The sequence below is a fragment of the Globicephala melas genome, chromosome 15, assembly GCF_963455315.2.
Source record: "Globicephala melas chromosome 15, mGloMel1.2, whole genome shotgun sequence".
NCBI lineage: Eukaryota > Metazoa > Chordata > Mammalia > Artiodactyla > Delphinidae > Globicephala > Globicephala melas.
Genome location: NC_083328.1, coordinates 72,385,556 through 72,411,839, shown reverse-complemented (window position 1 = coordinate 72,411,839; position 26,284 = coordinate 72,385,556). Strand labels below are relative to the sequence as shown.

General features: G+C 49.2%; 2 protein-coding genes across 5 annotated transcripts in view; both read left to right on the top strand.

Annotated features, from left to right (window-relative positions):
- Positions 1 to 13,522, top strand: part of SLC13A3 (solute carrier family 13 member 3) — a 93,299-nt gene extending 79,777 nt beyond the window's left edge. For 3 of the 4 annotated variants that reach the window (XM_060284008.1, XM_060284007.1, XM_060284009.1), the window contains 3 exons: positions 7,406 to 7,567; positions 10,075 to 10,212; positions 11,450 to 13,522. In XM_060284008.1, the coding sequence (XP_060139991.1) occupies positions 7,406 to 7,567; positions 10,075 to 10,212; positions 11,450 to 11,677 (528 nt within the window). In that variant the 3' untranslated portion in view covers positions 11,678 to 13,522. The remainder of the gene's footprint in view (positions 1 to 7,405; positions 7,568 to 10,074; positions 10,213 to 11,449) is intronic. The other variant, XM_060284006.1, reaches the window with a different exon arrangement.
- Positions 13,523 to 18,772: 5,250 nt separating this feature from the next.
- OCSTAMP (osteoclast stimulatory transmembrane protein) lies at positions 18,773 to 24,430 on the top strand. The gene is made up of 3 exons (XM_030848806.2): positions 18,773 to 18,816; positions 21,511 to 22,513; positions 23,616 to 24,430. The coding sequence occupies exons 1-3, from the start codon at positions 18,773 to 18,775 to the stop codon at positions 23,976 to 23,978; spliced, it is 1,410 nt and encodes a 469-aa protein (XP_030704666.2). The 3' UTR covers positions 23,979 to 24,430.
- Positions 24,431 to 26,284: the final 1,854 nt, after the last annotated feature.

Genomic DNA, 26,284 nt, shown 5'->3' with positions numbered 1-26,284 from the left:
CAGCATGTGGGATCTTCCCGGACCAGGGCTCGAACCCATGTCCCCTGCACTGGCAGGCGGATTCTTAACCACTGCGCCACCAGGGAAGTCCCGGGAATATTTTTATACCCATTTTCCAGGTAGAAAAACCGAGGCCTGGAAAAATGAAGCAGTTCTCTTAAGGTCATACAGTTGCCCTCTGCTTAAGGGGTGGGGTTCGAACTCCAGTCCATCTGATTTCAGAGTCCAGCCTCCTAACGGCTCTGTCTTGAGAACTTCCCAAGTGCCAGGCACCTCAGGAAGCACTTTGCAAATACTGACTCTGTTAATCTTCAAAGACACAGTTGAAGTAGATACTGTTGCTGTCCTCATTTCCAAGATGAGGAAATGGAGGCAACTCGAGGCTAAACAAGTTGCTTACTTTTGTGCAGCCAGAAGGCAGAGCTGGGATTTGAACCCACAGCTCATGAAGCTGGGCCCCACCCCACCCCCCTAAATTTCTCCATGTAAGCCGAGGTATGAGAGGCCACAGCCAGTTAAGGGTCAAATGGGAAATTAAGGTAAAGGAAACCTGAAATGACTTCTCAAATTGCTTACTTTTTAAAATTCGGTTTTGTGTTTGCACGGCAGAAATAGAGACACAGATGTAGAGGACAAACGTATGGCCACCAAGGGGGTAAAGTGGGGTGGGAGGGTGAGAGTGGTGGGATGAATTGGGAGATTGGGATTGACATATATACACTAATATGTATAAAATAGATAACTAATAAGAACCTGCTGTATAAAATAAATTCAAAAAAAAAGGAAAATTCAGTTTTTTTAAAAATTTATTTTATTGAAATAAAGTTGATTTACAATGCTGTGTTAGTTTCTGCTGTACAGCAAATTGATTGTTTTATATATATATACACATTCATTTTCAAATTCTTTCCATTATGGTTTATTACTGGATATTGAATATAGTTCCTTATGCTATACAGTAGGACCTTGTTGTTTATCCATTCTCTATATAATAATTTGCATCTTCTAATCCTAACCTCCCAATCCATCCTTCCACCACCCCTCTCCCCCTTGGCAACAAGTCTGTTCTCTATGTCTGTGAGTCTGTTTCTGTTTTGTAAATAAGTTCCTTGTGTGTCATATTTTAGATTCCAAATATAAGTGATACCATACGATATTTGTCTTTCTCTTTCTGACTTCCTTCACTTAGCATGATAATCTCTAGGTCCATCCATGTTGCTGCAAATGGCATTATAAAATTCAGTTTTAATTATCAGTTTCAAATAGTGTTACGGAAACCCAGGCTTGGGATCTGAGTACTTGGATTCAAATCCGAGCTATCCTACTCCTTGCTGGGGCCCTTTAGGCAAGTTCCTTAACTCCTCTGGGCACCAGTTTTCTCAGCTATGAATGGGCTTGAAGTTCTTACTCTATGGGGTTGTTGGGAGTAATTAAAGAAGAGAGTAAATGAAGGGATACACCGCTAATAGGAGCCAAGAGCTCCCTGTGTGTTCTCTCGAAACACTCACTCCATGGTGATTGCGGGTTCAGCTTCCAGGAGGCTGACTCTGAGGCGGGGATTAGTGAGCAGGCATTAGGCTGTGCCCTGTGAAAGGGAGGGAAGGAAGCAGGAGAGGTGGGGAGACTCCGCCCCAGGAGTGGTATAACCTCGGGCAGGACAACTTCCGGTCTGAGCCGGTCCTTCAGGGGCTGACAGTGAAGGCCGTCTGCTGCCTGCACTCCCTGCGCTGGGACAAAAGGCCTTCAGAGCCCCGAGAGCGGAACCATCACGCTATGGACCCCACACCAAGGCCACACTGAAGGGGGACCGGGGGGCACATCCAGCTTCTCTACATAGCTACTCTTTTATGTGAAATGTGTTTTTATTTTGTTCATTTTTTTCAATAAATGACACATACAAAGGTACAGACTTCAAAAGGAACAAAAAGATGGATGAACAAAAGTACTGTTTTTGTCTCCATTTTAGGAATCCTGAGGACCAGAGAGGTTAAGTGACTCATGCTAGGGAACACAGCTCATAGGTAACAGAGCTGGGCTTTGAACTTGCATCTGTCTGACTCTTCTCACTATTCTCACTATTGCCTCCTACTGGGGATGTATCAGGGAAGGCTTCTGGGAGGAAGTGGCATGTTAGCCATGGCCTTGAGGAGGCCATGCAATGCAATGGTAGAAAGCATGGGTGGTGGACCCAGACCATCTGGGTTGGAGTCAATCTTTCACCTCTGAGCTGTGTGCCTCCATTTCCTAAATCTGTAAAATGGGCATAATAATGGTGCCCATCTCATAGAGTTGTTACACTTATTAAGTGAATTAATACATGTGGAGAACTTAGAACATAGCCAGACATGGTTGTTTATTATGATTAGATATTATGGAAAAGGGGAGGTTCTTGCCCTGAGCAACTCGGTGGAAATGATGCCATTTATCGAGATGATATGAACCTCGCCTCACGCTGAGCCTGACCTGCACCCCAAAGGCTTCTCCAAGCTCAGGGAGTGGTGGACAAAGACTGGCTCTCAGTGGGCCTGGCTGCAGGACCGCTGAGCATGCCGGGAGGCCAGTCTGGCTCCTGGCCCAGCCTTGGGCAGCTGGCCGCGGTTTCTATTCCAAAAGGACTTTGTGTGACAGCTGCTCCCTCCCCCAACCCCTGCTCGTACCATCCCCCCCACAGGCGGCCTGCTGCAGGAGGGACCAGAGTGCTCAGGGCATGTCCTGCTTCCTAGCCCTGCCCAGTGCCCTCGCCAGGTCACAGCCAGGCCTCCTGGGGCTTAGAGGCCTTTGCACTGGGACTGGACTCCCACCTGCTGGTTCTGAAGGGCTGGAAGCAGATCCCAGTGCTTGCTCTGAGCTTGACCACTTGATGTCCTCACTGCAGGTTTCTCCTGCTGCAAAACTGCCCATATAATTAGACTCTAGTCTGATGGCTTGACTTGGCCTACACACGACAGCCCCTGCCTACCTTCCTGATGTCAGCTCTTACCTCTATCCCCTCGTGGGCTCCCCTCCAGTCCCATTGGCCCCTTAAAGTTCCTCAACCACACGACTCATTTGCACCCCAGGACCTTTGCATCTGCTTTCTCTCTGCCAAATGCTCTTGCCTGAGATCTCTGTGTCCTTACCCTCAGGTCTCGGCTCCAAGGTCACGTCCTCAGAGAGACCATCCCTGACCACCCTGTCTAAAGCAGCATCCGCCCTTCACAGTCACTCTCCCTCTTATCACCCCACTTATTTCCTTTACACCATACCTACCCCCAAGTTATCCTGTTCATTTGTTTGTTTATTGGCATCTCTGTTACTAGAATGTAAGCTCCACAAGGACAGGGACCATACCTGTCTTATCCCTTGCTGTTCTAAGCATCTAGAAAAGTCCTAGTACATAACATGACCGTGTAATAAATATTTGTTGGACAAGACCTACAATATGGGCTGTTTTGAGGACTGATGACATGATGGATGGCAAGTACCTAGCAGAGGGCTGACACAGACCAGGTGTTAAAACCAGCAGCCTATGTCAACCTCACCACTTTCCTTGTTATTATAATTTTACTGTCTCATAAAAAAAGGTCTTATTCTGACACCTTCACTTATATCTCTTTTAATCTCTACCCACAATAAACTTATCTACAAATATATTCAGTGATACAAGCTTGGTATTAAATCAGAGTGGAACAGACCCTATAGGCAAGTAGAAACGTGTATTCTCCTGAATCCCTCATTTCCTGCTGGAGAGTTATCTTATTATTATTGTTGTTGCTGTTGTTGTTATTTTATTGACAAGGTAGACTGATGAAGTAAGAGCCAGATCCTGGGCTCAAAATTCCAAACTTAATTGACTTATCTGGGCAAATCACAACCTCTTTGTGCCTCAGTTTCTTCAACCATAAAATACAGATAATTATACTACTTACTTCATGGAGTTGTTTCGAAGATTAATAAGTTAACGTTAACAAAATACTTAGAAGAGTGCCCAGCACAGAGTGAGCACTATATTAAGTGTTTGTTAAGTTAAATAAATAATAATAAGCTCTATTCAGTACTTACTGTATAGAGGAATCGTTTCTACCTGTACTCATTTAAGCCTCACCACAACCCCTTGAAGAAATCAAGGAACAGAGATGTTCATTAATTTGCCCAATGCCACACAGCTTGTAAGTATTACAGTGGTTTGAATGTTCACACACGTGCGTAAAGTCTTCCTCCTTTCCTTTAATCAAATTGACTGGCTCTCTCTACCTAAGAATTCTTATACAGAGTTTTACACACACAGCTGAGCCTATTGTGTTTTATGAGGATTTTAAAGAGATTTTCAAGGGTTTTCTATTGAGATTTCAACTTTTTAAAAAAGAATTATTTATTATTTATTTATGGCTGCGTTGGGTCTTCATGGCTGCGTTGGGTCTTCATTGCTGTGCGCGGGCTTTCTCTAGTCGCAGCGAGCGGGGGCTACTACTCTTCGTTGCGGTGCGCGGGCTTCTCATTGCGGTGGCTTCCCTTGTTGCAGAGCCGGGCTCTAGGCGCACGGGCTCAGTAGTCGTGGCTCACAGGCTCTAGATCGCAGGCTCAGTAGTTGTGGCTGGCGGCTCTAGAGCGCATGCTCAGTAGTTGTGGCACACGGACTTAAGTTGCTCCGCGGCATGTGGGATCTTCCCGGACCAGTGATCGAACCCGTGTCCCCTGCATTGGCAGGCGGATTCTTATCCACTGCGCCACCAGGGAAATCCCAGAGATTTTAACTTTAAACATTCCACTTGTACCATAACACCCTCCTGTAAGATCTGACCCTACTATATGTCAGAGAGATCAGGGAGAGAGGACCTCCTGGAACTGGGAAAGGAGGAGGAAGAGGGGGCAGCTCAGCCTCTCCCTCCCATCCTGCGATGTGGCCTCAGGTACCTCTTGGCAACTGTGGGGGCTATAAGGAGCACAGTTTGACAACCACAGCCTGGGGCAATTTCTGAGTGTTCCGCCACCTCTGACATCTCGTGACTTGATGCCACTAATGGCAGCTGGCATGTTTTGGGCACTTGCCCGGTGCCCAAGCACTTTTCTAAGTGCTTTACAGATTAGCTCCTTTTATCCCAACAATAACCCTCTGGGACAGGGACTGGTACATCTCAGTTTACAGAAAAGGAAGTGAGGCACAGAGAGGTTAAGTTACTTGCCCAGGATGACACAGCTAGAATGGATTAAGGTGGGGGGACAAACTTAATCTGATTCCAGAGCCCTTGTCCTCACCCCCTGGGCATGCTGCCTCTGACCTTGCCTGTTGTTGGTCCTGGAGTCCCTGGGAAAACCATGTGGCTGTGTGTTTCCAAGGAAACAGAGCTTCTGATTCGAAGGGAATGGGAAAGGGCAGGTGAAGCCCGTTCGAGTCCCCTTGAGAGCAGCTGGGGGGGGTCTCCTCTCTCTGGAAGCTGCCAGGCCTCCCTCCGGCTACGGAAGCTGAGCCAGGGCCCTGAGTGGCTGCTGGGACGCTGGCTGGAAGCCTGGCACCCAGAGGCCCGGCTACAGGGAAGCTCTTGGCTTCTCATTCATCCAATTCATTAATATTCCCTCTCTCCAGCCGCTCTCCATTTAATTGCACACACGCTGTCGGTCTCTTTGCCAGAGCTGTGGCCTCTGGGAAAAACTAGTGGACCCATTTTTCCCTGCAGTGTTCCCTGGGCCAGAGGAGGGGCTGGGGCTCGACTCTGCCATATACTATAATTTCTAAGCTATCAAACAGTGCAGATATGAAAGAAGCACCTTAATTTTATAAGGTCTCTTCTAGGGAAAACTAGCATGTATTATTCATTCCTTGAAGGTAACTTTTAAGTCATATCGTAGCGACAGATGTATTATTTTATTTATGTAAAAACAGAATACTGCATTCTAGAATCCACTATGAAAGCTTAATTTCTGGAATAAGCAGCAAATTTTCTATTAAATACAAAAGAGCATAAATTGTCTCCGATAAACCGGAGTTTGTTGGTACCAAAAGATACTGCGTAGACATACAAGTGTATGTCTACCATAAAAGGGCTATGGTAGACATACACTTGATTCTAAATGTTAGGGGTCTAATCCAACTCTGCCCTTGATCAGCTCCTAAGCCTACAGCTTTGTTATCTTTGTTAAGAAAACGACCTACAGGCAGCGCCCTTGCAGCTTTAATGAGATATTACTGCATGGCACCACCAGGGGGCAGCATCGAGCACAATTTTACATCAGTTTTTCCTCTTTGGGGTTTTAATGAAGGTGCATTGGATTCCGGGTTGTTAAGGATACATTTGAAGTGGTGAGGACAGAGGTGGGGGAGAGTATCATTATTAAATACTCGTAAGTACAGTAATGCCTGGAGAACTCAGCAGAGAGAGAGCTCGGAGGTAATTCTGCAGCGTTGGTGGCAGGTGTAGTCTGGAGCCAGGGAGGAGACAATCGAACTTGTCTTTTTTCTGTCCTGGAGGGCAGTGGTCCGCTCTGGGCACTGCCCTTCATTAAGAGGTGCAGTGACAGTCTGGTGTATCCAGTGGAGGGTGCCCAGTGACAAGGAACTTTGCAGGAGAATGTTAGTTTACTGACGTACGTGGCCCTGAGTGCAAAATACATCTTAGTCACTTTTTGGGGACCTAGAGCAAATCACAGAAACTTTGCCAAGTTAGGGTTCCTTCTCTGTAACACAGGGAGGAATGCTTACCTTGCTGGATGGTTGGGAAGAGTCAGGGAGGTAATGCAGGCAGGTGCCTGACACCCTGTAAAGCCTCAATGATGGTGATTCTTATGATAAGGAATAATGTGTTAATAATGTTAGTGTTTGTGGTACCATCATTGTAATACTCATTATAAATATCCTTATTATTGATAATCCTATTCATTGTGTTGTATTTGATATATATCTGACACGTTTCCTATTATATATGATATATATAATATCTTGTATATATTATATATTTGGTATGTATTAATACATAAAATTATAAAATTAATATTGAATATTTTGTATAAATGTGTTAATATTTTTGTAATTAGCAACCATCACTGGAGGAATGAGAAGATTTAGCATGCAGGGTCCAGTTCCCCTCTCCCACTCAAGTTTAGGGGGTCCCACAACCAAATGGATTATTCGGAGAACCAGATGGATTATTTGAGGATCCAGGGGTTTGGGCCCTGGGCCTGTAGAGTATGGAGTACAGAGCAGCTCAGGAAGCAGAGAAGCTGGCTGAAGTCCAGGCTGGAATATGTGACCTTGAGCAGGTGACTTACCCTCTCTGAACCTCAGTCAACCCGTATATGAAAGGGTGTAATTGCCATCGCTGTGGCCAACCCTAACCCTCCCGCCTTGGCCCAGGCTCGGCGGTGGGGGGGGGGGGCAGCTGTTGGAGGGCGGGGGGGGTGAAGAGGTGTCCTTGCTTCCTCCCCTCTGCAGGAGTCGGGGCTATCCGCATGGATTGGTGGGCAGCTGCACCCCCTGGAGAAGGTGCCACCAGCGCTGGCCGTGCTGCTCATCACTGTGGTTGTCGCCTTCTTCACAGAGTTTGCCAGCAACACGGCCACTATCATCATCTTTCTGCCTGTCCTGGCGGAGCTGGTGAGGGTCCATATAGGGTCCTGGGGCGAGAGGGAAACACCTCTCCCCAACACACGTTCAGAAATCTCTTTCTCGCTCCTGGGAACTCCACCAGGAGCCACAGCTGGTCATTGCTCTCGTCCAAAATGCATGATAGCGTCAGAACCATGATATATATTTTTTAAAACAATACTGTTTTTTTCTTTAAGAACTGCATAAACAGAGTAAATATTTTCCAAATGCACCAAATTCCCTCCTGTGGGAAATTCCCTCCTGTGGGAAAAGTAACCCTTGGTGACATGGAGAGTTTTCTAGGAAAATAGGAATTGCCAAATATGGATGAAGAAGAAGTAGAAAATCTGAGTGGACAGATAACCTTAGGAGAAATTCTAATGGTAGGCAAAGCTCTAGCCTCCCTCTAAAGCAGGGTTTCTCAGCACTATTGACATTTTGGGCCAGAGAATTCTGTTATGTGAAGCCGTCCTGTGAATTGTAGGACGTTTAGCAGCATCCCTGTTCTCTACGTACTGGATACCAAAGGCATCCCCCCTAAATTGTGACAATCCAGAATGTCTCTAGACATTGCCACATGTCTCCTGGGGAGGCAAAATTATCCCCGGTTGAGAATCACTGCTCTACAGATCACTAGCCCCAGAGGGATGTCTGAGGTGAGAGCTAGCAAACCTTCAAGGAACAGATAGTCCCCACTTACTCCCAGTGTTCCAGAGCACAGAAAGATCGAGAAAGCTGTGCAATCAAGGTACAAGGTTAGCAAAACCCTGACACCAAAAACAGAAGGAGAGCAAAGGAAAAGAAAGTTATAACTCAATGTCGCATGTAAACAAGGATGCGAGTAACAAAATGGATCCAAGGTCATATGAATTCTACTAGAAATTTCAAAACTGATTAACAGACACTATCAGTATAGTTTTATATTTAAGTAGACTAAAGAAGACCAAACCATATGATTATCTCGATATAGACCAAAGTGATCAGATTAAATCGATGTTGCAAGTATATGCTTTGTATGCAAACAGTGATGTGCCAGGCACACTCTCTGAATCACTTTTTGCTTTTTATTTGTTTATTTATGCATCAATTTATAATGGATATCACACTGTATTAGCACACACAGATACACTTTACTCTTTCTCAATGACTAGAGAATATTCCATTATGAATCCATAGTTGCTGATTTTATTTAAGCCATCTTCTACTGATGAACACAGAGGTTGTTTCCAGCCTCTATTTCCCAGCAATGCTGCCTTGGCCTCTCCTTGTCTGAGCACCTTTTTATACGTAGATACATCTAGATCTCCAGAACTGAGATCCCTGGGTGAAAGAGCACGTGCATTTACAATTTTGTAAGAGATGGACAAATTGCCCTCCCAAGTGTGGGCGTGCCATTTCCACCCCCACCAGCAGTGTGGGGTAGGGGTCCCCGTAGCCCTGCTAAGTGTGATTGGATTTAATCACACCCTTCCCCAGGATCTGATGGATCGGGCAATTGAGAGAGATGGGGGTGCTCTGGGAGGGAGGAGGGAGAGCAGACCCAGTCAGGTCTGCAGGGGCAGCTTTTGCTGAAGAAGATACTAGTGAATGATTTATTCTTCTAAACGTTGCTTATCATCAAAATCAAAACATTTTACATGCAAGGGGGTGATCTTAGTGCTTTTTGAGAAAATGTATATGCTTTGGTTCACAAAAATTCCCTAGAGGGGCCAAAAAATCCTTACCTTAAAATAAAATGCTGGCGAAGTGATCACCATGAGTTACAGGTGGACGTGTCATTCGGGGGAGGTGCTGAACCGGTGGTCTGCTAACTGAGGCCAACCCCCAGACACCTTTGATCCACACGGTCTTAGAAATCTGGAAATGAGTGCCGACGGTGCTACCGTGAGCTCTCTTTATCTCTGAAATCCAGTGAGGCCCCAACAAAAGGTACCCAGAGGCCAGCTGTTTGGATCGTTAGGCTGAGAGAAGGACCAGGCAGGGGACTTGAGGTTTTTTAGAGCCGTGATTCTCCAGATGTGGTCTCTGGACCAGAAGCATCAGCATCACCTGGGGGCTCGTTAGAAATGCAAATTCTTGGGGCCCCCTCTGCCCTAGACCTGCTGACCCAGCAACTCTGCAAGAGGTGGTGCGAGCGCTCTGGGGTTTAACAAGCCCTCCAGGTGATTCTGATACGCACTCCAGTTGGAAGAGGGAGTGTTCTAGAATAGTCTCCCCAGCCCATCCTCCCCGATGAACCTGCATGTGCTTGGAATGTCGCTAACCTAGGAATGTTCTCTCCATATCTCCCTCGGTCTGGTTCTCTTCTTGTCTGTCTGTCTCTATGTCTGCCTGTGTGTCCGTTCTGGCCGCATTTCTCTCTGTGTGTCTTTAAATCCATCTTCCCGTTTGTTTCTCTCGTTCTCTCTCACTCGCCAATCTCTCTCCATGCATCTCTGTGTCTCCACCTGTCTCCATCTCCCGTGTGGCTTCTCTGTGTTTCTCGGCCTCGGTCTGTCCCGCCCCCGCTGGCCCAGGCCATCCGTCTGAGGGTGCACCCCCTGTATCTGATGATCCCCGGCACAGTCGGCTGCTCCTATGCCTTCATGCTTCCAGTCTCGACGCCCCCCAACTCAATCGCCTTCGCCTCTGGACACTTGCTGGTCAAAGACATGGTGAGTCTGGGCACTTTCTAGCAGAGGTCCAGGGAGGTGGGTGGACACCAGGGGTGGGCAAGGCAGCAAGGCAGGAAGGACCTGTGCTTCCCCCAACATCCCGCAATTTCTGAATAGGTCCTTCCGAGTGGGACCAGAAATATACCTTTTAGCAAACACTCTGAGATGATTCTTATGCTTAGTCAACTTCAGGAAGCGCTGCCTCGGCGACTACTTTCCAAAGTTTGCTTCAGAGACTAGGGGCTTCGCCTCTCTCTGGGCAGTGCCCTGTCTTCTGACTTGTTTGGCCAAGCGCTCTGTGCCCGGTGGCGGCGTCTCTAGGAGAGGAGGAGTGGACCACACCTGGGACTTAGGGCCGGGCCTCGGTGCCCAGCCTGCTGGAGAGGAGACAGAGGCCGAGGGTCGTGGCAGTGGCGGGGGACCTCCAGCTTTCAGCAGGGCCCCCCGCCAAGGCTCCCCTGCTGAACTGGCTCCTGCCCCCTCCTCCACCTGCTTCCTGCTGCCCTTCCCCCTCCACTGGCTGCCTGGGGTGTCTGCACCGTGGGTGCTCAGGGACCTAAGCTTCGGGGTCCTAAGCTGGTGCAACTGAAATGGGGGAATCTGCTTAACCAGTCCTCAACCCACGCAGGCTCTCCAGGCACAGAGTTCCCCCAGGACAGATGGAGACAGTGAGAGGCAGAAAGAGATCACAGAGCAAAGAGACAGCAGGGACCCAGGCAGACAGACGTTCATCCACTGTGGGTTCATTCACTGCACAGCTATTTGCTGAGCACATTCCATGTTCTGGGCAGGGGGCTGAGCAGTGTAGGGGAGACACAGGCTTGCCTCTAAGGAGGTTGCCTTCTATGGGGGAGACAGTAAATGAAAAGCAGAGGGTATGTTTACTGATCAAAGCAGATTATTTTTAGGTTGTGTGATCCTGGGTGAGCCCAATTCTCTGAGCCTCATTTTCCTCTTCTGTAAAATGGGAATAATGATGATGATGATAACAGCCCTCACAGGGTTGCTTTCAGGGTAAATTACATAGCTCTGTGACAACTGCATGGCACAGTGCCTGGCACCTAGAAACCACTCAGTGAATGGGGACATTTTCAGCTCCTTGAGGGTCAGCCTAAGGCGTGTAAAGACGGAAGGGTCTTGGGTATCGGCCAACCTGGGTTTGTGTCTGGCCCCATCACTTCCCAGCTGTGCAGTCTTGGGTGAAGGGCTTTCTGACTCTGAGCCTGGGCTTTTCCAGCTGTATAATGGGCCTCGAGCAGACCCCCCCTCACCCTGGGCTCCATTGCAGGCGCGGACGGGACTCCTGATGAACGTGATGGGCGTCCTGCTGCTCAGCTTGGCCATGAATACTTGGGCACAGACCATCTTCCAGCTGGGCACCTTCCCGGACTGGGCCAACATCCACCTAAGCAATGTCACAGCACTGCCATCCACCTTGGCCAATGACACATTTCAGACCCTCTGAGTCCCCCTCAGGTACTCTCTTCGGGCTGGGCTCTCATCTGCTGCCAGGACCCTACAGGATGATCAAGCAATTCTTCTCTGTGATCCAGTACGCAGCAAGCGAGGGTGCGTTCCAGTGGTCCACTTGGGTCCACAGTCTCGTTTTCTAGGATACCTTCTCCTCTGTCATGCAGTTCAGGGTGCAGCTACCTCCCAGATCTGCTGCCTGAGCAACAAGCTCCTTTATCTCTGAGCTGTTCTGTGGTTAGGATGCAAGAAAGCCCAATTTCAGCAACAAGAAGCAAATCTGGAATGGCGTTTGTCTTGAATAGGTAGGGTGGGAAGCACAGCTAGCATCCCTCACTGACTACACGAGTTACCATCTGGAGAGACCATCTTGCCTTTAGAGATCACCTTCCTTCAAGAGACTCTGGGGCTGCTGTGTCCCAGTCCAGCTGTTCCAGCAGTTCACAGCTGGTGTGCGCTCTGCTTGGTGGGGGCCAATTCTCTGCCAGTTATTCAAATATCACCCCTGCTGATACCCAGCAGCCAGGGGTATTTTCAATCCCTGGATACAGGGGGAGGGACAGATGACATCCTGAGGACATGGAGATCGTGCAAAGCCTCCTTGCTGCTTCTCCGGGCTCCCGAGCGCACAAGAGGAGTTCTAGACCTTTCTACCCAAGCTTATTAGGATTTTCCTGTTCAGTCTGATTCAGTGTGGCCACAGTTCCAGGGTCAGGCCAAGTCTGGGCCATGCCCTCTCACAGGTGACCCATGGCCCCTCCAGCCAGGCCCCTTCCGCACGTGGCCCACAGGGGCCTTCGTGACTGCAGGCTTCTTCCTCTTCCAGGAGCTGGTCTTTACCTCCCTGCCCCGACCCGAAGCGGTAAGCATGTTTGATTAGCAAAGGCCACATTTTCAGGGGTGAGAGAAAAGTCAAAAGATAAATTGGGGCCTTGTAAGAGGTCAAATGTCTCAGGCAGGGAAACACCATAATCCTCTTCTACAGACGAGGACAACTTAAGACTTCCCCTGAGCCAGTGGCTGGTGGGGCCTGTCCTAGAGGATCTGATCCCTCCTTGCTTCAAGTAGGAACATCTCGAAAAGGCACCGGCTGAGGGGCCCAGAAAGCTCACCTCCCCGACTTCCTATGCCTCTGAGGGATGAGGTTCCCCAAGCAGCTCGGGCTGGGAAGCAGCACCCAGGGACTGAACTTGTTCTTGAAACAGCACAAGTGAGTCATGGATATTCCCCTGGGAGCAGTGGGGAGGAGGGAGAATGGGCTCCCTTTCCTTCCCGTGGGGTTACTTCAATATTTAGGCACAGTTACAGCCCTATTGGATGGGGCAGTGGAGAAATTCATTCACAGAGAAACCCAAGGGGCTTATAACCGGATGAATGGTGATTTCAAATACTTCTGATTGAAAATTCTATAAAATAAAGAATGTTAATCAACCCTGGGCCTGGAGATTATTTGCCTTTGTGGCCATAAAAGAGCTTCAAAGCCCTAAGTTCTGGAACTGGGGGTTTCACAGAATTGACCTCCCTGACCTCACTTCCTTACTGCTCTCCCCTCTCCACTCTACTCCAGCCACATACTCAAACTCTCCTGCCTCTGGGCCTTTGCACATGCTGTTTCCGTTACCTAGAACACTTTGCTCCCAAATATATGCTTGTTTCTCACTTTATTCAGGTCTCTGCTCAAATGTCACCTCCCCAGAGAAGCTTCCCTGACCATCAAGTCTAAAATATCACCCTCATTACTTTTTATCCCCTTATCCTGCTATATTTTTCTCCTTAATATTTAGTCAGGACACTGTATTATTTACTTTCTTGTTTATTAACTTTCTCTCCCTCTAGAAAATAAACCTATGAGAATACAAACTTTATTTTGTTCAGTGTTGTAACTCCAGTTCCTAGAACAGTTTCTGGCACATAGTAGATGCTTAGTAAACATTTGATAAGTAAATCTATACTAGAATTTATGAGAAAGCAAACTCACTCTTCAATCTGGGGTCTGTTTGGCTCATTTCTTTATTCACTCATTCTTCCATTTATTCATTCAACAGTATTTATTTAGAATCTGTTACGTGCTAGTCCACTGTCCCCAGCCACATGGAAATTAGCCCTGGAGACAGGCAGTAGGCAGGTAAACAAATAGGTAAAGTGACTCTGGGTCATAACGTGGGCTAAGAAGAAAATGAAACTGGCCAATGTGAGAAACCTATGGCTATGTTAGCTATAAAGGCTGTGTTAGCCAGGGTGGTCAGGGAGGACTTCTCTGAGGAGGCAGCCCTGGGCTGAGACCAGTAGGAGTCAGCCATGTGCTCAAGGTGGTGTGGGAGGAAAGGAGATGGCAGGGGTGGTACAGAGTCATTAGAAGTTTACCAAGGACTCATCTGGAATACACAAGGAATACCCAGAAGCCAGAAGAGACAAAAACAAAACACTTACCTGAGGCTGCATAACAAATCACCCCAAAGTTCAGGGCCTTAAAACACAACACATTTCTGTACTTGGTCAGAGTTCTGCAGGCCTGGTTTTGTCTCTGCTGTACATGGTGTGGCTGGGGCCACTCAGCTGGGGGTTTAGCTGGCGCTGGAAAGTCCATGGTGGCTGTGGACCCTCCAGGGTCACGTGGCTCCTCCAGGAGTCCAGCCTGGACCTCTGTACGTGGCAGTGGGCTTCTCAGAAGGCAAAAGCAGAAGCTACAAGTCCCCTTAAGGCGTGGGCTTGGGAGTCCAAGAACGAATGTCAATTCTGCCACATTGTATTGGTCACATCACGTCACAGGGTTAGCCTGGTTCAAGGGGAGGGAAATAACTCCGCTCCTTAATGGGAGGAGTGCCATCCACATACAGGGCAGAAGATGGCTAGCCACCAACTTTGGAAGCCTTCCACCATAACACCCAAGAGAAAACGGGGTGAAAGTTACGAATATGCCGTCCTGAAAAGAGATATGTGAGTGGCCAGCGGGTTTATAAAGAGATGCTCAGACCACTTGTAATCAGGTAGGTGCAAGTTAGGCCACGGTTCGACAACATGCCAATCAGACTGACGAAAACTAGAAAAGTGGACAGTGAGTGATGGTGAAATGCGAGGACACAGAAACCCTTGTTTTCTGTTGGCGAGACAACTACTACCGTCAGCCTGGGAAGCAACTTGGTAGTAATTGGGGATTCATTGTCTGCGTTCCTATGGCCCATCCTGTTCTTGGGCTTATATCCCAGCAAAACTATCCCATGGGTCCCTAAGGAGACAATGTAGGAGGATATTCATGCCACAGTTGTCTGAGGTACCAAGGAGCTGGAGGCCACCAAGGTGACCATCACTGGGGAAGAGGGGCATTTAAATAAAACATGGAGGAAGCACACCGTGGAAACATGGCCACAAGCAGACGCGATGAAATGTGGAGTGATAGCATGGACACGGACAGACTCCGGCACAAACGTCAAAGAGAAGCGCAGGATCATGTGGGCAGAGGAATGGAAGCTGTGAGGGTAAATGGGGGGAAAAGGTGAGTAAAACTCACTCCTCGTTGAGCGAGGAGTTCAGTAAACCGCATTGGACAGCCAGCTCCACCCATAACATCTGTATGACCTTAAGCAGGCCCTTTACTGTTTGGACTTTGGTTTCCGCATCTGAGAGATGAGGGTCTAGTTACAAGGTGTGGGCAGGTGGTCACTTATGGAAACCACAAGAGAAAGCATAGACCCTGGTGGTGAGAGGAAGGGCTAGTCATGGAGAAGCACCTCTCAGCCCGGGGTCTGCAGGACAGCTGCTAACCTGGAGCTGGCAACTTTAGTCCAGGGACACATCCAGCCCTTGATGACTTCACAGGGAAGTAGCTGCCCTGGGTCTTCCTCCCCTCTCTCTCTCTCAGCTCTCCTGCAGGGGCTCCCCAATGGGGAAACACAGCTGTGTTGATGAGGATTCTCCAGAGAAACAGAACCAACAAGATGTGTACGTATGGAAAGAGTTGCAGTTCGAGCCCAAAGGCAGCCTGCTAGCAGAATTCCCTCTTGCTCAGGCGAAGTTGGCCTTTTGTTCTTTTCAGGCCTTCAACTGATTAAACGAGGCCCACCACGTTATGGAGAGCAATCTGCTTTATTAAAACTCCATTGATTTAAATGTAAATCTCATGTGGAAACACCCTCACAGAAAGATCCAGAATAATGTTTGATCAAATATCTGGATACCATGGCCCAACCAAATTGACACATAAAATTAACCGTCATACCAACAGAAGCCAGAATGTAAGGGAGTCCTTTGATGCAGCCAATCCAGGTCCTCCTTTATCATTTTTTTGTATTAATTACATGTTAAAAGGATAATATTTTGGATGCATTAGGTTGAATAAAATATTAAAATTATTTTCACTTTTTTAATGTGACCACTAGAAACTTAAAAACTTTCTATGTGACTCACATCATTTCTCTAAGAGAGCACTGCCTATCCGATAAGACTCTAGCCACCTCTCCACATTCTGAAGCCAACTGGACGATGGCAACATTCTACCCCCACAAGCTGTAAACTTCAATGACTCTAATATTCTATGGACCTCTGATTGTGATTCTAGAACTGAAGACTTACCACTTCCTCTTCATGTTCTGTCTTATGGCTCTGAATCCTCCACCCAGAATTCCGCTCAGCAAAGCTCATTCTATTTTTGATGATTCAGACACTCCTTCCGGATGTTGTGGGCTTAGGCTCAGGCCAGCCTTATATAGGCAGAAGTGACTGCCTGTATGTGCTGAGAAAAGCCAAAAATATCTTCTGCCCTTTCCCTCCCTATGCTCACATCCTCCCAGATCTTATGCATCCACTAGAGGCCCTGGGGAAATGACCAACATGTTCCTTAACCAATCAGCTCCCTTGTGCCAGTGCAGTAACTAAGCAAATGCCGGTGTTTTCCAGGACTTTTCCCTCCGACCAGCACAATGCCCTGAAGTTTCCTGTGTGATGGGACCCAGGCCACGGGATCTGGTCCAGTGGGCATCATAGAGGCCTGTAAGATCTGGTCTGAGAAGCCTGGGGCTCACTCAGGCCAAACTATCAGTCCAGGTTGGAAAGAGCTGGCCTGAAGCATTTATATATTGTTTACTGGGCACTGAACATACATTATCACATTGAATTCTCAACCCTAAGAAGCACGTACTAGTATTCTCCTCATTATAGCAGAGTACATCCAAGTTCAGAGAGGGACAGTGTCTTTCCCAAGGTCACACAGCACAGCAAGTGGCATAGCTGGCCTTTGAGTGAAGTCTGCCACCTCCACCCCAGGGACCCTGCAGATCAGAGGAACAGCTAGACTGCTCCCTGCATCAGTCCTACTGAGGCCTCTGTCAGAACTTGTAAACTGGTGGCCTTTATGCTGGCTTTGCCCCACAGACCTACCAAGATTGGCCTGCACAAGGGTCTTTCACTTTTTAAAAATACTGGCTTTTGAAACTTGGAGGCGTCTACATAAAATTGGGAATGACTGGCATCTTTGGAAAAACTGGCCACCCTGGTAATGTTGGGCCTCATTTTTGAGGGGCTTCAACCCCTAGCTGGAGCGGAGTGGAAGCTACCCTTTTCGAAGGGCCTCCACATGGCAGTTCACCGCTGTTTCCACCTGGCCCTCTGCTCCTTACCTTAGGTGGCCCCTGCAGGTGCCTGCATTTCCTGCTCTCCGTCTACTCTGTGTGCCCAGTTCTTTGCAGACTTGACAGTGGCCTGGCTTCCTAGAGCGGCTTGTGATCCAGGAAGGGTGTTAAGCCCTCTGAGGACTACAGGTGTCTCATCCAATTGTGTGACTATGAGAATGCCACTTCCCTTATCTGGGCCATGGAACACGCTCCTTCAGGCCTGAGCAAGTGACCCAGGCAATGTCCTTAGAAAGGAAACGACAGGGAGTCTGGAACACCGCCTAACTGTGCCCCCCGCCCCAGTCCATCCTGTAGGGTGGGGGGCTGGGCGCTCAGGAGAGGCCTCCTGGCGGAGGTGGTCCTGCTGGCAGTGATGGGGCACAGAGACACTGGAGTGTAGGGGGGAGGAGGGTCTGCTTTCCAGGAAGGGATTGGCTTTCAGAACAGCCCAGAAGTGTACCTGCAGGGCAGTGACTGCGGCAGAGCCCACAAACAGAGAATTCACATTCACTGAGTGCCTGCTCTTGGCAGTGCCAGACGCATCCCAAGAACCTTGTGAATTCTTCCCTCCCCACCAGTAGGGCCCAGTGGCTGACCAGTAAACTCTGGAGCAAGGATGCTGACTATAAATCGTGGCTCTACCTGTTACTACCTGAGCGGCTGGGTTAAGGGACTTAAGTCTCTGGATCTCAGTTTTCTGAACTAAAGAATGGAAATAACAGTCCTTGCCACAAAGGGTTGTTGGAAAAAAAAGATTCAGTGAACGCCAAGAGAAGCTATGTAGCAGAGTGCCTGATACTTAACAAGGGCTCGATAAATGTTAACTGTTCTTATCCTTACGCTCTTTTAAGAGGAGAAAACTGAGACAGAGAGGCAAGGTCACCTGCCCAAGGTCACACAGCTAGGGAGGGACGGAACTGTGATTGGAAGCCAGGTCCATGTTGGGATAAAGACAGGAAGGGAGCTGAGCGGGAGACCAGAGTCCCTGACGATTGGAAAGTCATAGCAGAGGTCCAATTGTCTCCTGTGGGTTTCCACCCCCTAAGAGTTAGAGATCACGCTCTTCTGGGGGCACATAACTATGCAAGGGGAAGGAACATGAAGCCGAGCTGAGTTCTAGCCCCAGCACTACCGCTAATGAGCTGTATGGCTTCTCTGAGCCTCAGTTTCTTCCTCTGTAAAATGGGACTAATTCTACCTTCCTGCTATCAGGATTAGAGACTTTGCTTGGAAAAGGCCTCTTCTCTCCTCCCACACCTTCCACTGGCTCCTGCCTGCCGGAAGAGGATGAGTCAGCTTGCCCACCCCCCTGGGAGGTGGGCCCAGGCAGGGCGGGACAAGGCCAGCAGAGGTACTTAAATCAGGGCAGAAAAGCAGAAGTGACAGTTCTGGTCACTTTTGGAGGACGGAATTCCCCCCACTTCCTCTCCACTTACCTTCGCTGCCTGAGCCCGCCTGCCCAGATCCACTGCTGTTCAGGGAGCATGAGGGCCCCCCAGGAGATAGCTGAGCATCTCGTCAGGACCGGGTAGGTCTGGGGACTTGGACACTGGGGGCCACAGGCAAGAAAACAGTCAGTGGTCAGGCCTGATGGGTATGAGCTAGGTCTCAGTCTCTGCCATTCCCTGGCTGTGTGACCTTGGGTAAATCCTCACCTCTTTGAGCCTCAGTTTCCCCATCTGCGAAATGGGAGTAATGATAATGTCTACGAGACTGTTGTGAGAATTGAATGAGAAAACGCATGCTCAGGGCTTGCCGTCATGCTCGGCTCAGAGTAAGCTCCCAACGAATGGCAGCAGGTTCCTTAGCATTTACAACATTCAGCACAGACCTTGGCACCCAATACGATTTAGAATTGGTTTTCCATTCCAATGTCATTCGAATTATTAGCTATCACTTTAACAGCGACCATGTTTCAAATATGAATTATACAGTAGAAGGGAGTTTAGTCCCAAATTAAAATGTCAGCGGGACTGGGAAGACCCTAATTCATCACCTCTAACCTCAAGTGGGTCCTCAATGCCGCCCAGCGTGTATATAACTTCCCGAGTTCATTTACTCTCCCACTTTCCTGGCCACCTATGTTATACCTTCTTCTTCGCCTTCAAATTTCCATCATCTCCTCTAGCATCCTCACCATCAGTGCTGATCTGCCTTCCTGCTACCCTGAACAAACAGAAGTAAACATGCTACAGTCCACAAATATTTACGGAGCACCCACTATACATCAGACACTATGCTAGGTCCTTGGTATTTATCAGTGATCAAAAGAGACCAAGTCCCTGCCCTGGTGGAATTGAGGCTCTAGTGACAGGTAATAGCTGACATGGTACTTCCTATGTGCCATGACCCTATGAGGTATCACTTTTATGCACCATTTTACAGATGAGAAAACTGAGGCACGAAGAGGTTAAGAAACTTGACCAAGGTCACACAGATGGTGAGTGATGAAGCAGGGATTTGAACCCAAGCAGTCTGGAGGTCACGCCCTTAACTATTGCTCTGTTCTGTGTATACTGGTTGATACCGATACATTAGTACGCACACCTTACCTGTCCATTCACCATCACCTGTAACCATTTCCTGTGCCTTCCCACCTGCTACTAAGGATGAACAGCCCCTGCTCCTTTCTAAGACCAGCCCCAGGTTTCATGCTCTCAATCTCACCCATGCCACTCACTGAAGAATGTCACACCAGCAAGCCTCCCCTTCATCAATGTCTCCCCTCTTGATTGGATCCCCCATCTGCAAACATGCTCAAGTTCCTCCATCCTAAAGGAACTTGGTTCCGTTTCCCATGTCAACTACTACAACATTTCTCTGCACCTTTACTGCAAAAATGACCTGAAACCGTTGTCTGCACTCGTGCCTCAATTTCTTCTCCATCCAGCCTCCCTTGGGTCCACTCTAGTGAACAAGCCACCCAGCTGCCCTGGTCCAGGTCACCAGTGACTTCCACGTGGCTAAATCCAATGGTCATTGCTCAGCTCTCATCCTTCTTGACCCACCAGCAGCACTTGACACGTTTGCTCACTCCCTTCTTGAAACATTTCATTGACTTGGCTTCCCAAGCTCCACAGTGCCTGGCTTCTTGGTCTCCTGGGCTGGTTCCTCCTCATCTCCCAACCCATGAACCCTGGAGTGCCACTAAGCTCTGTCTTCGGAGCTCTTTCCCTTCCGTCAGCACACGGTCTTAAGGAATCTCATCTACCCCATGACTTTAAATACCGTCTATCAATCCACAACTCCCAGCTTTATATCTCCAGCCTGCTCTCTCCTCTGAGTTCCAGATTGTTTCCAATCACACATTCAGCAACTCGCAGCTCAAATTTCTGACTGCCAGCTGAATTCTTCCTCTCCCCCCTCCCCCCAAACCTGTTTCAACCGCAGATTCCCCATCTCAGGAAACAACACCTCAGTGCTTTCAGCTGCTCAGACACAAAACCTCATTGTCATCCTGAACCCCCCTCTTTCTCTCACACTCACAACCAATCAGTCTGCCAATCGTGTTGGCTCTTCCAGCAAAACGTATCCAGAGCCCAACCTCTTCTTACTATTCCTCTGCTATCACTCTTCCATGGAAGCTCTATGAGGCCAGGAATTCTCCTCTGTTTTATCCATTCCTGTTTCTCCAATGGCTAGCACAGAGTAGTTGCTTAGTAAATATTTGTTGAATGAATAAATAAGAGTACAATAGAGGAGAAAAGTTCCTCAGAGATCAGCTGGTCCACTCTTCCCATCCTCTAAATTATAGAGGAGATACTGAGATCCATAAAGAAGGAGTGTCCAGGGTCACACTGAGCTGACCAAGACTATGAATTCAAGCGAAAAAGCATCTCTCCCCATTTCTCTCTCTCTCATCCTCTCTCTTTCATTTGTGCTTCTCTCTCCATGACTCTTTCATTCCCTTGCACCAGTTGCCCTCACAAGACACAAGCAGCCCAGGTATTCATCCTCTCATCCTCAGGAACTGCATGGAAACTAGTTCTTCCCTGACAACTCAGTGAGAATAATCCTGGGGAAGGCTCTGATTGGCTCAGCTTAGGTCATGTGGGTTTGGGGTGGGTTACTCTGATTGGCCCACCTAGGAGGAGTGCCCACCACTGTGGCTAAAGGGGTGGAGCCTGTTGGCAGTTGATGAGTTTGTAGGGCAGGGGCATTGGGCAGACACACAATGCCCCAACCCTCCTGATAGAGGCTCCCCCTATTTCCTTGTGTGCAGGTGGAGATTCTGGTACCTGGGGCTCCACAAGGCCCTTGCCCTGCTGCAGGCCGCCTGGGTTGTCTTCTCCCAGCCTGTCCCAGCCAGCTGTGGCCAGCTGCTGACCCAGCTCCTCCTGTGCGGTTCCCTGGCCATTGCTGCCGCGGGTCTGACCTACTATGGGCTGGTGTCCCTGCTACTTTATCCTCCAGGGCCCTCGGCCATGGTGGCCACTGTCTGTGGCTTCCTGGCCTTCCTGGGCCTGGGACTGGTGCCCCCCGCCCGCTGTCTGTTTGCACTCAGCGTGCCCACCCTGGGCACGGAGCAGGGCCGCCGCCTGCTCCTATCCTGGAGTACCGCCACCCTGGCCATTGTCGTGGTGCCCAACATCTTGGCCAACATGCACGCAGCTGGGCAGGTGCTGAGGTGTGTCACGGAGGGCTCCCTGGAGAGTCTGCTCAACACCACTCACCAGCTGCACAGAGCCTCCCAGGCTCTGGGCCCTGACGGCCAAGCAGGCAGCCAGGGCCTGACGCTCCAGGCCCAGGGCGATGGCTCCGCCTTCCGGCTCCACGTGTTCAGGGTCACTCAGCAGGTCCTGGAGGACTTCTCCGGCCTGGAGTCCTTGGCCCAGGTGGTGGCACTGGGGACCCAGCGGGCAGTCACAGGGCTCTTTATGCTGGGCCTCCTGGTGGATTCAGCCTGGTACCTCCATCGATACCTGACTGACCTGCAGTTTGATAACATCTATGCTACCTGGCAGCTGGCTCAGCAGCTGGCAGAGATCGGGGCCACGCACCTGGTGGCCTCCCCACCAGCCTGGCTGCTGTGGGCGGCCCGGCCAAGGCTGTCCCAGGGGGAGCTGCTGAGTTGTCTCCTAAGGCTGGGGCTGCTTACCCTGCTCCTGATGGCCACAGCTGTGACAGTGGCCGTGGACCACGTGGCCTTTCTCCTGGCGCAGGCAGCCGTGGGCTGGGCTCAGCAGCTTCCCGCTGTGCCCGTCACGCTCACCATCAAATATGATGTAAGTGCCGTGACAGGAAGGTGGGCACAGAGTCATTTCCTTGAGGGAGAGGATAGGGTTTGTTAAACCCTTGACTCAAAATTGAATTTTACTTGCCTTCGAGTCGTGGTGCTTGGATACGCTGTGGGATCCAGGGGCTTTGGCAGACGAACCATGTAATTCTCACGACAGCCTGAGGCAGTGGGTTCTGTTTTCACCCCTTATCGCAGGTGAAGATACTGATACCCAGAGATATTAAAATAATTTGCCCCCCAAGGCCACTCTTCACACGTCGCAGCATATCCCAGCCTCATTTTTCTCACTTGTACAAACTGGATCAATCCTCCTTACCCTACAAGGTTACTGTGAGTCTTAACATGTGGTAGTCTCTAGAAGTACCTAGGCGGCCCCATACCACATGGGAGATGTTTAATAAATAGTGACTATTATTAATAGCTCACATCTGTAGATAACAGACTGGAGGAAGCCTTGGGAACAGCCCACGGGCCAATCCTGCCAGCTTCCTGTTTTGTATTTTTTTTGCGGTACGCGGGCCTCTCACTGTTCTGGCCTCTCCCGTTGCGGAGTACAGGCTCCGGACGCGCAGGCCCAGCGGCCATGGCTCACGGGCCCAGCCGCTCTGCGGCATGTGGGATCCTCCCGGACCGGGGCACGAACCCATGTCCCCTGCATCGGCAGGCGGACTCTCAACCACTGTGCCACCAGGGAAGCCCAGGTTCCCGTCTTTTAAATGAAGCTGCTCATGGACTCATCCTCATAAAATTGTGCTTACTTGATGGACTAGAACATCTGAAGTTTCGCTACGGGCTCAGAAAAGAGTAAATGCCCTTAAGCATGAATTGGTTTTCTCTAAAGTGTTCCCTGCAAAGAGTAATAACAATATAAATAGCATTTGTATGGTGCTTTTCATTCCGTAAAAAGCCTGTTTCAGATTCCTGATCTCAGTTGACCCTCCTCAAAACGGTCAGATTTTGCACCCATTTTGCAGATGAGGACAGGGAAAGCTGGACCCGTCCAGACCCAAGAGCATCCAGATGTGGTGGGGGGCAGGGAACGGCTGGGGTGTCTCTCTGCTGACCTTGCCTTTTTCTCCTTTCTGAAGGCTGCATACACCATCCTGGGCTTCATCCCTTTCCTCTTCAACCAGCCGCCTCTGGAGAGCCCCTTCCTCTCTGCCCACAACTCCTTCCAGTGGGAGCTGCGCTTCATCGCCCCTGGCTGCCCGCTGCTGCCCCCTCGGCGCCCGCACACAGCCGCCCACCTGGCTGCAGGCGCCCTGCAGCTCGTCGCTTGCTCCACGGTCCTCCTGGAGACCTACGCCCGGCGCCTGAGGCACAGCATCGCTGCCTCCTTCTTCAAGACCCAGGAGGCAAGGAGGGTCCACCACCTTCATGCCCGGCTCCAGCGAAGATATGACAGGCACCGAGGCCAGCAGCTGGCCCCGGGCACTCCATACTGCTCCTGAAACCCGGGCCGGCAGCAAGCACCTAGAACGGCTAGACAGACCTGCTGGATACCTGGAAGGACAGAGAGCAATGGCGCCGAGAGGAAAGCACTTTGGAGTTGCCCAGACCTGAGTGGTGACCTTGGCCCTTCTGCTGCCTCCCCTGTGTGACCTTGGGTAGGTCGCTTCACCTCTCTGAGCCTTGGTTTCTATATCTGCATAAGGACTGCGTAACAACAATCAGTGTGACCTACTTTGCACACGGGAATGTGTTAAGGGCGGAATGAGATACTGGGCAGGAAAGGCCTGGATAAACAGAAAAGGACGACGCAAAGTGAAGACAGGGTTCCTCCGGCCGGTGCCAGGTGTCTGTCCAGGCTTCCGTCTGCATAGGCTGCTGTACCTGGTAGGTGGAGACTTTGCACCCTGACGGTGTCTAAACGCCCCTGGAGCTTATTTCTATGTCTCTGAATCTTCTGAACTTATTTATAGTCATTAAAATTTTCTTGATTTTATAAATAAATGTATTTATTAAATTCTAAATTAGATTGTTATTCCTTTGCTTCAAATTCCTTCAGGGTTTCCCCATCTAGGGTTGCCAGGTTTAGCAAATAAAAATACAGGCCACCTGGTTCAACTTGAATTTCAGATAAACAATGAATACGGGTTTGGTATAAGTATGTCCAGAGGCTACTTATACGAAACCCGTATTTGTTGTTTATCTGAAATTCAAATTGTTGGGTAATCGTATTTTTTGGCAACTCCATCCCTATCGAAGTTACAATAAAATCGCAACTCCATACCCTGTGGGCTTGGTATTCCCTGTTTTTCCCTCCAGGTCGTTCTCTGCCTTTCTCTCACCTGCTCTCTTTCCCAGGAGTCTGACATTTGTGGTTCTATCACCCTGGTTCCCTTGACCTCTGACTCCTGGTTGGGCTCAGCCAATGGGAGGCACCGGCAGGTGATTCAAAGTGGGAAGAGAGAACGAGGTCAGGCTGTTGATCCCTGCGGCCTTCTGGGCATTTATTTGGCAAAGGCCACGTTCCACGCTCTGGGTGACCTCGCTCCCACTGCTACGGTTCCCCCTGCGTTCCAGAGAGGTACAGCTTCCATCTACCAGGTACAGGTCTCTGGGGATGTCGTTATCATTCCCTTAACCAAGTCCCCGCCTCTATGCCTTCATTAAATTCTCTTTAGGGAATTCCCTGGCGGTCCAGTGGTTACGACTCCGTGCTTGCACTGCAGGGGTCACAGGTTCAATCCCTGGTCAGGGAACTAAGATCCTGCATGCTGTGAGACCAAAAGGAAAAAAAAAAACAAAACTCTCTGTAGTTATCCCTTTGAGAGCTCTTTCCTGGGTCACAAAACCTTGACTGAGCCAGCCTCTTCCTCCCTCCCTATGCCCTGGCCGCATGGACTTAAGCTCCTCAGAGGCTGGTTTGCACCTCGGGGCAATGCCTTTGCTATTCCCACATCCCGGAACACTCTTCCTTCAAGTCTCGGCATGGCTGACTTCTTTGCGTCACTTGGGCATTAGCTCAAATGTCACCTCCTCAGAGAAGCCTTCCCTGACTATTCTACCTAAAACTGTCCCATCCCACCTAGTTCTGCTCTATTACAGGAGTCAGCAAGCTCCAATCTGTGGGCCAAATCGGGCCTGTTTCCATGAATAGAGTTTTATTGGACCATTGCCACACCCATTAGTTTAAGGATTGTCTCTGACTTCTTTTGCTCTGATGGGAAATTTGAGTAGTTGAGACGTGGCCTAGAAAATCTGAAATATTTACTATCTGGCTCTTTAAATAAAATGTTTGCTGACCGCTGATCTATCATATTAAGTTGTTTTACCATCTTTATACGTACCCTTATCAATATCCTTCATTCCCTATGCATTTGTATGTTTAGCTGCCTTTTTTTTTTTGTTTATTTGCTGGTGTGTTTCATGTCATCCCCACAAACATGTAAATCCCATGCTATCTGTCTGGTCCTCCACAGTTTTCCTAGCATCTAAAGCAGAACCTGAGCAAGGGCTCAGGAACAATTAGTTGAATGGTCAGATATCTGGAGGTAGAATTGCGCTTTCTCTGGTCTGGGCTCCTTCCTGAAGATTCTGGGCTTGCAGAAGGGAATAGTCAGGCACTGGAAGCAGCCTGCATCAGGCCAAGTTTGTGGCCAAAGGGAAAGATACAAAGCACTAAGCAATACATCCCCTAGGGAGGGTGGGAGGGAGATGCAAGAGGGAGGGGATATGGAGATATGTGTATACGTATGGTTGATTCACTTTATTACACAGCAGAAGCTAACGCACCATTGTAGAGCAATCATAC